This window comes from Hippopotamus amphibius, chromosome 5 (genome assembly GCF_030028045.1).
Source record: "Hippopotamus amphibius kiboko isolate mHipAmp2 chromosome 5, mHipAmp2.hap2, whole genome shotgun sequence".
NCBI lineage: Eukaryota > Metazoa > Chordata > Mammalia > Artiodactyla > Hippopotamidae > Hippopotamus > Hippopotamus amphibius.
The window spans coordinates 26,845,270-26,860,277 of record NC_080190.1 but is presented as its reverse complement, the minus strand read 5'-3'; the positions used below and the strand labels follow the sequence as shown (position 1 = coordinate 26,860,277).

At 55.7% G+C, this 15,008-nt stretch overlaps 1 protein-coding gene across 8 annotated transcripts in view; it reads right to left on the bottom strand.

Annotated features, from left to right (window-relative positions):
* Positions 1–15,008, bottom strand: part of SH3PXD2A (SH3 and PX domains 2A) — a 240,117-nt gene that overhangs the window by 48,088 nt on the left and 177,021 nt on the right. For 6 of the 8 annotated variants that reach the window (XR_009053830.1, XM_057735794.1, XM_057735792.1 and 3 more), the window contains one exon: positions 7,498–7,629. Coding sequence is in view for 7 of the 8 variants with exons in the window: in XM_057735794.1 (XP_057591777.1) it covers positions 7,498–7,629 (132 nt within the window). In the remaining variant the exon portion in view is untranslated. Of the gene's footprint in view, positions 1–7,497; positions 7,630–14,009; positions 14,055–15,008 lie in introns of all 8 variants that reach the window. The other 2 variants (XM_057735798.1, XM_057735797.1) reach the window with 1 other exon arrangement.

The window sequence follows — 15,008 nt, the reverse complement described above, 5'->3', positions numbered from 1 at the left end:
TACTCTGGCACTTCAGCTGGATTTCCAAGGTCACCATGGAACCACATCTTTTGTTTAGAAATGTCTACTCAAGGAAAGGCCACGGTCCATAGAGCCACCGTGAGGTCAGTGTGACTGGCCACTCCACTTGCCCAACCTGAACAGGTGGAGGTGAGACCGTGGGAGCACCCGGGAGGCCCACTGCCCGACCCAGCCGCTTGGCAGCTGGCTCCAGGCAGGTGGCTGGCAGTGCTCCGCGCTGACAAGCCCTTGGGTGTCTCCCTGACAAGAGCCCGTGCAGATCCAGCTTCAGGGAAGAGCTATTTCCAGTCCCAGGCACACCTTCCCCTGCCATCTTCCTCCCCGCGGCCAGGATCGCTTGCTTCAAGTACGACTATTCTCAGGTCCCTCTCCTGCTCGCCTATTTTCCACGGCCCCATCCTTCTTCCCCATCCACTGCTGCCCAACTTCTGCTTTCTTCATCAGGACACACCTCCTGAGGCAACCACACACCTGCTTTGCCGTCTTAGCCCTGACAGGCCCAGCCTTCCACCTGGCACTCCACTCACGTGGAACTGGAATTCCTTCCCCTCTCTCCTAACTAACCCCCTCTCTGCAACGCCCAGCTCCATGCCTCTGACTCCTCCAGGCAGGCTTTCCCCACTATGCTAGTCCCCCCGTCCCCAGCACTTCAGCTTGGCGCCATGCAACAGAGCCACTGAGTGACAGCCAGCATGAGGGGTATCACGGGTGGGTCTCTCCTCTCCCCAGCCTTGCACGAAGCCCCTGATCCCACGGGGTCTACTCCTGGGTCACCACGGGGAATCTAACTCCAACTCTGCCTCCTGTCACAGGCTGGGCCAAGGACAGCTGCCAAGCAAAGGCTCCGGGGGGGCGACTCTGGTCCCCAGCATGGCCTCCTGCTGTCACTGCCCTACCCACCTCACAAACCATCAGGCTGAGAGAATCCTCAGACACCATGAAGTGCAATCCATTTTCTAGCCAGGTGGGGAAACTGAGGCCACAAGAGGGCAACAGACCAGCTGTGGGTACCAGGGTCAGTTTGTGGCAGAGCTGCCCCAGTCCAGTGGTCTTACCAGCAACCATCACACACTGAGCACTGAATTCCTCTTGAACCAGCATATACTACCCCCACAGCTGTGAGTACCATTATCTCCATTTTGCAGGTAAGGAAACTGATGCTTAGAGGATTCAAGTACTTCCCAGGGTCACCACTATTACGTGCCAAAGCAAGATTAAAACCAGGCTTATCTAAGTTGAACCCATATTTCTAATTGCTAGGCTATCATGCAATCTTATTCTTAAAACCGTCTCCAGCCTGGTGACTAAAGCTGGGCTGAGGGGCCAAAGGCTGCATTAGGATGCTCACTTCTGTTCCTGGATTTATGCTGGATGGCCCCTTGCCTTCCGGCCAGCTTCATGAAGTAGGCAACAACTGCACACCAGAGACAGTCTTGGACCAGAATGGACTTCGGAATTGCTAATTAGGCTGACACAGCAGGAATATACACGTGCTGTACTTAGGAAGAGAGGGGTGTCAGAGATCAAGGCTTTCTGTCAGCTGGGACAGGACGTTGTGAGGGCCGATCACCACATCCAAATGGGGCTAGCTCACCTGAACCAAACTCTTAAAAGGCTGCTGCAGAGTTGAGAGTGTTAGTTCACTTATCTATAATGCAGACTGCAACAAACCTGCCCTTCTAGAAACAGCCTATCCTATCTTTATTGGGACATCTCTTTTCAAGAGCAGACTGGCAATCTGAATTACCAATCAGCTGGTTCCTTAGTAAGCACAGAATCTAAGTAAAAGACATAGAAGATATATACAGAAGTCCATTTAAGACATCAGAAGATCTGCAGAGGAACTTCCCTGGTGGCACAGTGGTTAAGAATCCGCCTGCCAATTCAGGGGACATGGGTTCAATCCTTGGTCCAGGAAGATCCCACATGCCGCAGAGCAGCTAAGCCTGTGAGCCACAGCTACTGAGCCTTCACTCTAGAGCCTGCAAGCCACAACTACTGAGCCCACGTGCCACAACTACTGAAGCCCGAGCGCCTAGAGCCCGTGCTCCGCAACAAGAGAAGCCACCGCAATGAGAAGCTCGGGCACCACAGTGACGAGTAGCCCCTGTTTGCCACAACTAGAGAAGGCCTGTGTGCAGCAATGAAGACCCCAAAGCAGCCAAAATAATAAATAAATTAAAAAATCTGCAGAGCTATCCCAGTCTCACAATACAGCCCACCCATTATGCACCCAGCATGTTTAGAGTTTACACTCCACAAAGGCAGGAATCGTATGGGTATGCACCCAATCAGCATAGGGCCTGGGACAAAAGAGGTATTCAAGAGCTGTGAAATGAATGAATGAGTGAATAAATAAAGAGTATATACAGTGTATTTCTCACTTACAAAAAGCCCATAGAGAACCACTTATAACTTCATGAAGAAATATCTAAGTAACAGAATAGATACATCTTCAATGTTAAGAAGATTCCAACTCACAAAATATATGGCTGAAGAATGCAACATCTCTGACAACACAAAATACTCATTATGACACACAAATCTGAGAGGAAAGCTTCATGTGTCTTAATGATAAAGATATTTGTCAAATAATAGTTACATTTCACTGAAGAAAGAAAAAAAAGCCCATGTAGTATGTATCACTGTTCTCTCATACTCATGAGGAAATGGATTCCTGCTTATATTACATAGGTTAGCACTAGATCTTAAACCTAATATTTAGACTCCCGATTCTTTGCTTTCTTTACTACACACACAGCTGCTAAGTAAGTAAAATAGAAGCAGCCGACACATTTTGGGATAGCTGACCTCCCTAACCTCCTCTCTTTAAAACCTGTGCTCCAACAGTCACTGCTGAAGAGGTTGGCAAGGCAGCCATGTTTATATCCCATGACACTTCTCCTGGACACAGCTGATTGGCTCAGGGTTGGACACCTGATCGAAGGTCTGCCAATCCATAGGCTGGCTAGGAACCAATCAGATTCAAACTTCAAATTTTGAACTCAGAGAACTGGAAAGCACTGTCAGTTGGTGGTGGTTATCTCCACAAACCAACAGCAGGTGAAGAGGCCACTGTTAAGAATGAACAGGAAGAGAAGGAAGGTTGGTCTGCAGTTAGATCACAGCCGGGCTTTAAATCCATATGGTACCCAAGAGTGAGAGACGAGTAGCTGCTTTGTCTTGTGCCAGCTTTCTGGTTCCCAGTCCTTGTGATGCTGGGATGTATTTCCCACCCTTGGGTCCTGGTGAGATTTTCCCAAATCCTTTCAGAAAGCTCTTGAGCAAGTCTGAGTATGTGTCCTCTGCTCACAGCTCATTTGGGACTAAGGCATTGACTTTGGAGGGGACTGAAGATTCTCAAACTCCCCAAGGCTTAGTTTTCTCACCTGCACAATTTCTTACCTGCATGGACCAGGGGCTCAAAATTTCTGACAAACACAATCCTTTTACCTTGGTCCTACAGCGCCATACCTCCAAGGAAGTCTAAGATCTCCCAGGGTTATCACACTTGTGCCAGGAAAGAAGCAAAGACTCAGAGAAGGAAGGCTGGGGCAGGAAAAGCATGAGCATCTGCTGACTCATACTCTCAACATTCTCCCGTGGCTCCTAGTCCCGAGAGAAGGAAACCATCCTGGAAAGTTGGAAGCAGCTTTGCTTAACAGAGAATTCAGGGCAACTGGGACCCTGCCATCACCACTCTGCCAGAAGTTAGACCAGATTTTACCTGCTGGAAGGTAAAGCCAATGTGGTCTTTGAGGCCTAAGAATGTCCTACAAAGGTGGCATCTCAGGCACTTTTGTTTATGTCAGGGTGGAGGGGTTTTCAAGGACAGGACAGAAATGGTTGGCAAAGTAACAGAGTTGCTCAATCTTTCTGCTAGATTTGTCCCTGTTAATCAACGAAGGAAAAGAGTCCTTTTCCGGCTGGGCCCCAGGCCCACTGTTGGATTAAAAATGCTTTCCCTGAAGCCACTCCGGTCCCACCAACTGTGGGTGTCTTTGACTTCTAGCCACTTACATTCCCTAGAATAGGCTCATCCTTGGTGCTGGGTATACACCGCCCTCCTCAGATCCTCTTAGCTGTGGCTTATCCCCAAGTTACAAGCAACAACAAGAATTCTCACTACCTATGAGCACCGTGCTGGAAGCAGGGACACAGAGCCATGCTCCTGCAGTGATGCTCCAGAGAGCTCTGCGGTCATCTCCGCTAGCCCATGTCTGTCCCTGACCCCAGCATCACCAACTCAGTGGTGATCCCTCCCGCGATCAGCCCATTCTCACCCTCCCCCAACTTCCTCTGTAGAAGGGAGAGAACTCAGCTGTTGAGACTTAGGGAAATGACTTAACCTCTTAGCCTGTTACTTCAGCCACAACATGGCTAAAGTGACTTCTACCACATGGGGTTGTTCCATGATTCCAGTAAGATGATGCATGTGAAGTGCACGGTCTGGACCTGGTGTTTACCGTTTACGGACTCTGAATTGCCTTCCAGACACGTCTCCCTTTAGACCAATGAGATTACAGAGCATGGGCACAACCACACTTCCAAATCCCCTCGGTGGCTGTGGTCCCTGCCAGAGGGCTCTGATGAGCAAGTGGAGCCAGAGGTGGCTGGGTCCCTCTATGGACACTCTACTCGAGGGACTTTCAGCCAAGTGAGAAGGGGACACAGGCAGAGTCCAGGCTCCCAGCGGGCAAGGCAAGGCACCAGAGAGCAGGGTGGTGCTAGCTAGGGCTGCTGCCCCAACAATTTGAGTGGAAATGTCTCAAGACGCCCACCATGTCCTAAGGTCAAAGGCATCACAATTGGGTCTTTGTTCCAGAGTTCAAAAGCCTCACTAACCACTCGCCTCACTAAGCCAGCTCGCAGGATCCACCACACACGTCCCCTCCCCCACCATCAGTGGTCCAGCTTCCTTGACCTGGGAAACCACCCTCGCAAGGATCTGCAGTTGGCCGTCTTCCTTTCTCCCCTCCACCCACTTAGTTTCTCTGGTTAAGCCGGTTGTAGACTCCAGGAGACCTCCTTGTTTCTGACGGCAACAGTAGGGTGTGGGTTTGTGTGGTGGACACAGCACTCCAAGGTCCCTGTGTACACACCTGCTGCTGAGCAGCTGTGTCCACCAGGGGGAGAGACACAAAGGCCAGAGAAGTGGGAAGGCCACGTTCAGGGAGGCTCTGTCTACCCAACACCCAGGGCTCTAAGGAGTCTCCCAGCCACAGAGCCTAGATCTGGGAGGGGGCTCAGGGAGGTCATCTGCTCCAGGCCTTGTTTCCAAGCAGCCACAAGACTGTCTCCACTTTACGGAAGGGATAGCTGAGGCCCAGAGGAAGTAAGGGTCTTGAAGTCATCCAGCCAGTACGTGGTGGTGGGCAGAATCCTGCTTCTAGGGACAACAGCTCCCTCGGAGGGTCAGTGTACCAGACTGGGCTGCTCTGGGGATGCAGGGTACCTGAGCCCCTTCAAACAGCCATCAGGGACTCCTTAGGAGAGAAGATGCCTTATACTTTCCAGGCCTGCCACAGAACCCCCACTTTGTCAAGGCTTTCCCTCCTCCACTCCTAGGCAGAGTCCTGGATATGGGGTGGGAGGCAAAGGGAATCAGGGAGTCTGATAACAGGCCGACTGCCTTTTGTGTGGGGTCTCCTTTTCAGCCCTCCTGGCCGGTGGCTGATACCCAGAGACATGGGGGCTCACTCCTCCTCCTGCTTTAGGGCTATATAGCTGTGCTGATGACACAAGGCTGGAGGGCAGGAGGGTCCCTAGGCCAGAAGTCTACTTCTGAGCAGCCCTGACCTTATATGGAAAACCGACACGCCTCCCTTTGGAGCAAGCTCCAAAACAAACATCTCTGTCTCCTCAGTGGGTGTCTCCAATCCCACCATTAGAGAGCCCTTCCTTTGGGTCTTGAGGTGCTTAGGGTTCCTAGAGTCTGGCCCTTTTGACAGCACAGCTTCAGTGGAGGTGGGGAGGTGGGGCTGGGACTGTGACAGAGGCTGAAAGCCAAGCTGTGCAGGAAGGAGACCAGTGTGGGCACCTGGGGGGAAGGGCCCAGGCCTTATGTTAGGGACAGCCAGGTGGGGTCAGCGCTGCCAGCCACCGTGGTGAGGACTCCAGGCACAAAGGCAGAGCCTGACACCCTGAGGGAAGCAAGCTGTGAAGACTCCAGACCCAAGAGGGCCATGAGTCAGGTCTATGTTGGCATCACAGCTCTGTTCTCAGAGAGTTCTTGAGCCTCCTGCAGCAGGAGCCTAATCTCACCTCCCCCAGGAGGCCCGCTGGGATTTCCTTAGTGTCTTTAGCTACTTGCTGCCCACAGGCATAGGAATCAGGGGCTCAAGAACGGCTCTGTTCTGTTTGTGACTTCAGATGACTCATTTTCTCTCAATTTTTTCTGTGCCTCAGTTACTCTATCTATAAAATGGGCATAGACATCCTTTGATCTGTCTTCCTGTCGGAGCTTAAAATATTGGAAGGGAATAGAGCCGAACAGGAAAAGAAGAACAGGCCCCTCCCCTCTGGGAGTGTCCTCCAAACACCGCTCACACAGGCTCCAACGCATGGGGGCCTTCCCCCACAGCAAATCGAAACCAAAACAGAACACCCCAGGAACCCATTCAAGTGCCAGCAGGTCATGAGCAAACTGATGATGGATGTCCTGGGCGAGAGTTCATCCCTGGCCCTGCGGGGGTCACACAGGCCTGCACCTCAGACTGACAGACTCGGGCCCTCCCCTCTCTACCTGAGAGACCTCTGATGCCAGAGGCAGAGACCCACTCGGTGAGAACCTTGGAACCTGCAGCCCCCTGGACAGCCATCTGCGTGGCCCCAGACAAGACAAAGCCTTGGTTCCCAGTGACAGCGCAGCTGCTGCAGGACCCTCCCTGGCCCCAGGACTTGACTTCATCCCCCTGTCTGGGCCCTCTTCCCAGGTCCTGGCGGCCTTCAGCTCAGCAGGGAGCAGTCAGCTCACCGCCCAGACACTAGCCAACCTCCACAGGCCTGGCCTTTACTCAAATACCCCGCCTGAGGACCCTGGACCCCACAGTGACGTCATGGACCGCCTTCCCCACCGGCCAGCCGGGTTTCCCCACCCCTGCCTCCTCCCCAGCTTGGAACATGGCCCCAAGGGGGAAGCCGCTGTAGGAGGCCCCTGAGCTGGGGGCTAGCTTCCCCCCGGGCCTCAGAGGGCACAGGGACCCTGACCATGGGCTGGGCAGCTGTGCCCACGCTGCCACCCCGGCCTTGCATTAACACAAGCCAGGTAATTACCCCGAGTGGTGGAGACATTCTTCTACCACCAGGCAAACTGCTGGCCTGCCGCCCAAACCAACAGGGGAAACTTCAGCCTCCTCGGCCCTCTCCCCGCCAGATGGAAATAACGTATAGCGGCAGAGGTGGGGGAGGAGGAGGGGAACAAAAACCAGCCGGGCTCCTCGCCCCAAGTGGCCGGCCAGCCAGCCGGGCACTCACCGCTCTCGTTCTTCTCGATGACATCCACCACCTCCCCGGCCTGGAGGCTCAGCTCCGAGTTCTCCTGCTTCTTATAGTTGGACACCACCACGTACTGTTCCAGGATCATGGGCTCGGCGTGGGTGTCGGCACCTGGCGAGGGCAGAAAGCACGCGGTGAGCCAGCGGCCGGCCATGGCCCCGCGGCCGGGGCGCCCCCTGTCCATCGGCCTCGGGGGAGGCTGCTCGGTCGCCAGCGCCGCTCGGAGGGGCCGCCCGCGGCCAGGGCTCGCAGCTCGCCGGGCCCCAAGGACAGGCCATATAGCAGGGCCCCACACCGGCCCGCTGCGCCGCGGGGACCGGGGGACATGGGGAGCAGGGGACAGCGGGGTGGGGGGGGGGGAGAGACAGCCAGAGACGAGACAGAGGCCGAGGGGACGCGGAGGAAAAAGCCTGCGGCCGCGATGAATTAATCACAGCCCGGCACTAGGGAGAGGGAGGCCGAGGGGAGGCCTGGGGCCGACGTGGTCTCTCCAGACCCCTCGGCCGCAGGGGTGTGAGGGGAGGGCCGCGGGCGGGTGGGCGGCCCATGGGGGCTGAGGCCGGAGCGGAGGAGAGAGGAGAGGCAGGAGAGGAGGAGGGCTCGGGCCTCTCCCCAGCCCCTGTAAACCCAGAGAAAGAGAGGCAGCAGTCCTCCCCTCGGGAGGAAGAGGGAGAGAGCGGGAGAGGACGGCTCCACGGCCGGCTGGGCCCAGGCGAGAAGTCAAGAGGGTTTGAGGCCGCCAATCACTGGGGTTTGCTCTCAGTCCTTAAATAGAAACACATGAGACCCATCGAATGAGGAGCCGGGGGTGGAGGCAGGGGAGGGGGAGGAGGGCCGAGACTGTTTACTTGAAACCCAAGAAGAAAGTCCCAGCGCCAGCACCGCCGCCGGAGAGCCCGGCCCGCCCCCCGCCAACTTTTCCTCAAGTTCGGCTCCACTCCTGCCCCTCGGGCTCACCAAGGCATGGCCACTGAGCCCACGGGCCTGGCGCCCGGGGACCTGCTTCAAGCCGGTGTCCCCAGCCTCGCTTCCGACGGGACATCGTCCGGCCTGGCTGCCGTCCTCCGGCCACATGGAGACCGACTCAGCCTCCCTCTGCCTTTAAGCTCCTCTGGGGCTTGTGGTCAGCCTCCTGGAGGCCTCCCAGCTGCCCTCTCCGGGCAGTTTCAGGAGCCTGAGGGGTCAAAAGGTGGGGCTGAGCAGGAGGAGGGCAGGAGGCCAGAGGTTCCCAGGAGTGAGCAACTCCTCTGTCCTCTACAGTCACTGGACCAGTGCAACATTTATTAAGCTAACGCCAGGCTGGAAGGTGGACAGATTGGGTGCTCATCTTGGCTTCCTGGCTGTGTGGCATTGGACGTGCTGCTGAAACCTCTCTGCGCCTCACTATTACCATCACTAGGATGGAGTGGGGACAAAACCCCTAAGATAACACATGACCAGCTAGGAGCTGAAAGGATCCCTGAACCAGAGACCCACTGGTCACCTCCTACAGGAAGCCTTCCCAGATCCCCCTCCCCATCTTCCCCACAAAGGGAATTCCTAGTACACTTCTTAAACTCTGTGTCTCCTACCCTATACATCTACCAATCTTCTGAAAGGCTGGGGGCTTCACACCACCAGCCTGGCTATAAAAATGGCTGAGAGGGTCCTGAGGCTCCACATGGCCCCCTTGGCGTGTCAGCCTGCAGCTGCATTCCCCACATGCCTGAGTCTAACTTGGCAAACGTTTTATGCCAGGCACATACACTGTCTCATTTTATCCTCACAACAATCTCATTACTTTCCCACTTTCACAAAAGACACCTCAGAGACCCAGAGAAGACAAGAGGCTTGCCCCAACTCAAACAGTTGTAATGGAGAGAATAAAATTCACTCAGTGTTTTAGGTTCAAGTCCATCTCTCTTTCCATTACAGAACTGATTTCTGTTTCCAGACATCCTATTCTCCCAGCACAATGATCTTCAACTTGGTTGCACAAGATCTGGAGAGCTTCTAAAGAACACAGATGCCTAAGCCCCACCCCCAGAGATGCAGATTTAATTGCTCTCAGGTACTTTTTAGACAGCCCCTCCTCCCCCGTGGTTCTCATACACAGCCAGGGTGAGAAACACTGCTTAGATCTTTGGGTTTTCAGTGCAGGAGGGCCCATCCAACCTAGGCCAGGGGACGAGGGAGGGGAAAGAAACCCATTGACACTGGCAATTTTCTCCCATGAGGTGTGGACTCTGCAGTCCCAGCTCAGCCCTTTGGAGACCCAGGAGGGACCCTGTCCCAGCTGAGGCCTGCCACATGCACTGCCCCAGGCAGCCCCTCCAAAGCCAGGATTGTATTTCAGGCCGAAATGCAACCAACAGCTGGGCAGCAGGGCTGGCCTGGCTCTGCACTCAGATGGGGCCAGCTTCCGTGCCTGCCCCTGCCAACCGGACAGAGGCAGCGCTGGGCAGGCAGCTGACAGAGACTACCTCCCACTGTGCCCCCGGGGGGCTGGTGGTGCGTGCACCCCGCACACAAAGGGCCAGCCCCTGCCCTTGTGGGACACGGGGGCTCCCTTTCCAGTCTGTGGGAAAGGAAAACTCAAGATACAAACAGAAAGCAGGAGTTCTCCAGCTGGTTAGAGATGATGCCGACAATCACCAGCAAGCTTGCCTCAGTGCTCACTCGGGACAGCACTACCTAGCGCGGACCACGTGTGAGCCTCAGCACAACCCAGGGGTAGCCCCTTTCACACACAGGCAGACGACGGCTCCTGAGGCAATTTTCCGAAGGCCACGCAGCTGGGATGGAGCCCACGTCCACGTGATACCACGGCTTGTGTCCTGACAAGCAGAGTGCCGCTGATCCCAAGGAGGGGCCCTGCCTCATCCTACCCCCATGCAGCTGGCAAAGAGTTGATGCTTCATAAAGACGAGCATGGATGTCTTCTCGACTCCTGTAGCATCTGTTGATCGGACCACAGTGCCTTTTGGGGGTAGGCGCTCTAACTGTGGGTGAAATGAATGAATGAATGGGCAGATAGATGAACAGTGACTTAATGGCTTACTCTGAGCCAATACAGATCAACCAGGCAGGGCCTCACCTCTGAAATTTGGGAAAACTAGACAACTAAATTCTGGAAGGGAGAAAGGGGAGATGGGGAAACGGCGGCAGGTAGAAGCGAGGAGTGGTGGGTTTGTGGCTAAAAGCGGCTCGAGAGGATAAGCGGGGTTCCGGGAATGGAGAGACATCAGATCATTTCCATCAAGCCAAGGAAATCTGAGGCAAGATTTCAAGGAGGGGAAAGTTCCACATACTGCCCCCACCTCCACACCACCCCTTGGAAAACTGGCCTGAGCTTTCTGAAGACTGACACTCTGGGACACAGGTAGAAAAGTTAAGAAAATGTTCTCCAGGCATTCCAGAGCACAGAAGACAGGCAGTGGCACACAGGCTAGGGGACAAACAGATGGACACACAGACACTCTGTCTTCCTCACTGCCCTCCCCTCCCTGCTCAGTCTCTCCGGCATGTGCCTTTCAGGGTGTTGCCTGCCCAGGCAGGCGTGAGCTGGGAGCAGGTATCCAGCTGAGAAACCACTCGGCAGGCGGGCTGGTGGGTGATGTCATCCCACAGAGGCTGCTCTGGATCCCCTCCCAGCCGAGGCCTGGAAAGTTGGGGGCTGAAGGAGTCAGCCTGAGGGAGGGGGAGATGCCGTGGACGGAGCCTCCTGTCTTCAGAGAGGAAGGCTTTGGCAGAGGCATGGAGAAGGGGAGTACTCCTTTTAGAAGAGCCCCTCCCAGATTGTAAGGGGACTTTTTGTCAGGGTCTCATCCATCTATCACATCTTGGTGCCTTTCTCAGAGCCCCTGGCTGGATCTGCTGGGCTCTGGCAGGGGCTCTGGCACTGCCCCTGGCAGTGCCCCAGAGCCCTGCCCCATGCCTGCCTCACACCTGCATTCCTCCAGCTACCACCTGGATGCACCCCTGGCTCCTGCCCAATCTGGCTGCCAACTTAGGCTTCTAAATGAGGCTTTTGCCAAGTCAGTCCACTGCTCCAACACCTCCGCTGGGTCCCTGCTGCCTAAAGAAGAAAGGCCAAATTCAAGCTCAGTCATTCTTGACAACCTGAGCTCCCCAAGTTCCCTGACACACAACTCCTCGGGTCCGGGCAACATTCATTTATTCAACACACGTGTATCAAGCACCCACTATGTACCAGCCACACTGTTCTGTGCAGGTTCTTAGGTCTAAGCCTCTGCGTGAGCTGTTCCCCCTGCTTGGAACGCCTTTCCCTTTACCAATCCTGATTCTACCCAACCATCTCTGCCCCTCCAGGAGCCAGCCAGCCACAGTGCTTGCCCCTGTCCTGCACTGGATCTCCTTGTGAGGCACTGCTCCCCAGCCAGACCATGTGCTTCAGATAAGAGTCTCTCTGATGAGGGCAGACAGATGCCACAGGACATGGCACTGGACACAATAATTGCCTGAGAGTCATGATGCAAAAGCATCAAACTGGAGTCTGAGGTCCAGTCCTGCCTTGTCCTTATTAGCTCTGTGACCCTGCAGGGGACACTTAACCTCTCTGAGCTTTAGCTTCCTCATCCATAATAGGTACAATAACAGTACCTACTTTGTGGGGTTGTTCTGAGCATAGTGTAAGGTGACGGGGTTAATGCCCTATGTAAACTGTAGACAGTGTTTATAAAGCAAACAGGAAATGGGAGATTTGGGGAGGAAAGGAAGGCCTTAGGTTCCTCTGCAGCCTCAAAACCAGCAGGCAGGTCAGGGCCAGGGCCACAGGCACCAGGGGAAGTGGCCACGGCTCTGGCCCCTCTCACGCCTTTCTCAGACCCCATCTCCTGGCGAGTATGTGCCCGCAGAGAGCCATACCAGAACCCCCGGGGCCCAAGGATGGGTGGATGCCGGCCTGAGCAGCCCAAGGCCCTTATCTACAAGGACCCCAGCATCAGCCCCTCACCTCTGAGATTCCTGTCTCACTGAACTCGCCAACATTCCAGATGGGGAGACCAAGGCCGGCCCAGAGAGACCCGGCGACTCACCCAAGACACTCCCCCTGGGGACCCCCAGGCTGGCTGCTTGCCCCCGGCCCACGTGGCCTCCCCTCAGCCTCTCTCTCCAAACAGCTGGGCTCATCCTGAGAAGCCAAGCCCTACGGTGGCCCCACTCCCGGCTCCCCACGCTCTCCATGACCCCTCAAACCCTGGGCGTCCCACCAAGGTCCCATCAGTCCCTCACAATTGATTCCTCCCAGGCCGGCCTCAGCCTGCCGGCCTCTCCTTAGGCCCTTGGGCTGCCAGGCTATACGTTTGGTGAATAAAATGTATTGTTGTGGGCCAAGTGGGCTCTGGCTTACTGGCTCGGGAGAGGGAAAAAGGGACAGGAGCCCAGCGATTAGCTCAGGCTGAGGCCCTCGTCACAGGCAACACCAGAAGGATGACTGCACGGGGCCAGGGACAGGCGAGGGGTCCTCTGCCTGCTGTCCTCTCCTCTGCCTGGCCCCCCAGGATGGCCACCTCCCATTCCTGCCTACAGCTGTGGGGGGAGGGGCTGGCCCACACCCTCCCCTCAACCTCTGACCTTTCTGTTTGGTCCCCCAGCTCCGACCCTCACCTCTGCTCTCAGGTTTGGCTGGGGAAGGAGGGCCGGGTGGTACTCACAGAGATAAAGGGGCTTCTAGAAGACCCTCCTGGAAATACCATCCCTCCACCTGACACCGTCTCCACCTAACAGCTGAGAACACTGCTATCCAGGTTTTTCTGCCATTGTCCAGTAAAACAAAGGCTAAAGGTAAACCTCTGACCCCTGACCCAGCTCTGTCCAGACACAGAGCACGAGCCCAAGTCCCTGAGGGCCATGGGTGGCCAGGCAGCTCAAGGTCAGGAAACCCCCTGAGACCACAGGCAGGTCCAAGCTCTGGATCCCTGGGGCACGGGGGCTGTGACTTCATCACAGTTACAAGATTCTCCCCCACCCCCCACCCGCCACCCGCCACCCGCCACGCCTCAGCTGGGGTGTTGAAGGCTGCCTCGGGTTAGTCAACAGCCTGAAGGGAAACTAATCATCTTCAGCTGGCGCATCTCACAGGCGTGGAGGGTGATGGTAGCCTCACCAGCACCTGAGCACTTCCTGTGCGCCAGGCTCCCGGTGAGATGCTATTGCCTCCGCTTAGGGAGGCTAGAGAGGTTACATAACCCGAGACCAGGACGTGGCAGAGTCGGGATTTAAACCCACACATTCCGGGTCCAGAGTGCATTTACTGACACACTGTGCTATGGGGTCATCACCCATCAGAGGGCTCCAAGGCTGGATATCTGGGACCTCAAAAGGGTGGAAAGGAAAGCAGGGGGACAGCCAGCGGAAGGGCAAGGGAGGGCCGAGAAGACACCGACATGCTGACAGAGAGCTGCGACACATCCCAGGGCACTGGCTCCCATGCCCGCATGCCGGGGCACACATGTTTACACACATGCACTCACATGCACACCAGGCAGTACCTGTCACGTCCTTCTTGGGAGACTCAGCCCAGCTGGAGAGCCACACTTCCGAGTCCCCCGAGAGCAAGCAGCAGCAGGAGAGAAGAGAATCAGAGGAGGAGAGAACCGTTAGGCAGGCAGGAGGTCCACAGGCGAGTGGCTGCAGGCGCCGCGTTGGGCCGCCGGCGGAAGGCGGGGGAGGGGAGGGGAGTGATTTCCTGGCCCTGGGACGGCTGCTGGGCGTGGGCCTGAGTGATTACAGAGGCGCTGGGACGCCGCCGGCCAGGACGGGGATAATGAGGTGTCTGCAAAATGCAGGAATCCTCTGGAGCACAGAGAATCCTACACAATCCCGGCCTGGAACAGGGCCCGTGGCTTATCGCTGCCCCAAGAAGGCAGCCTGGACCTTCCTCTCTGGCCACATGGGTGGCTGGCCCCACAGGGCCTGGTGGCTCCAAGGATCCTCACCAAGCCAGCAGGCTCAGCAGCCTGGCTCTGGAACCTTAAACATCAGGGTTGGAGAGCCCAAAGCCAGGCTCCAGGCACCGCACCACTGGGCCTCGGTGTCTTGTCCAGCCCTTGCCCTGGTCGTAACCATTGAGAAAGACAGACAGGCTCTGGCAAAATGGAAGGAAGCTTCATTTTAAAAAGTCTCACACCCCAACTCCAACACAGAATGGGGACTTTCAGTGACCAGAAGAAACAAGGGCTCTCATCCAGGCTCAGCCAGTCATGTGTGATCTGGGCCTCAGTTTCCTCATCTGTGAAATGAGGTCAAAATGTGTCTTCCGGCCAAGAGGGAGGAACAAAGTCAAAGCACCTAAAACAACTTAAGATCATAAGGTGTACTATAGTAACATTATAATGAGGTAAACAGCTCTTAGCTTAATCAATGGTGCAGACATTTCTAGAATATCAGAGGGTCAACACGTGTAACGCTGACAGCCTACCTACAACATACAGTGGCTCATTTACACCTGATGAGTCCTTGAGCTGGGTACGCACCTTTTGCCCCATTTT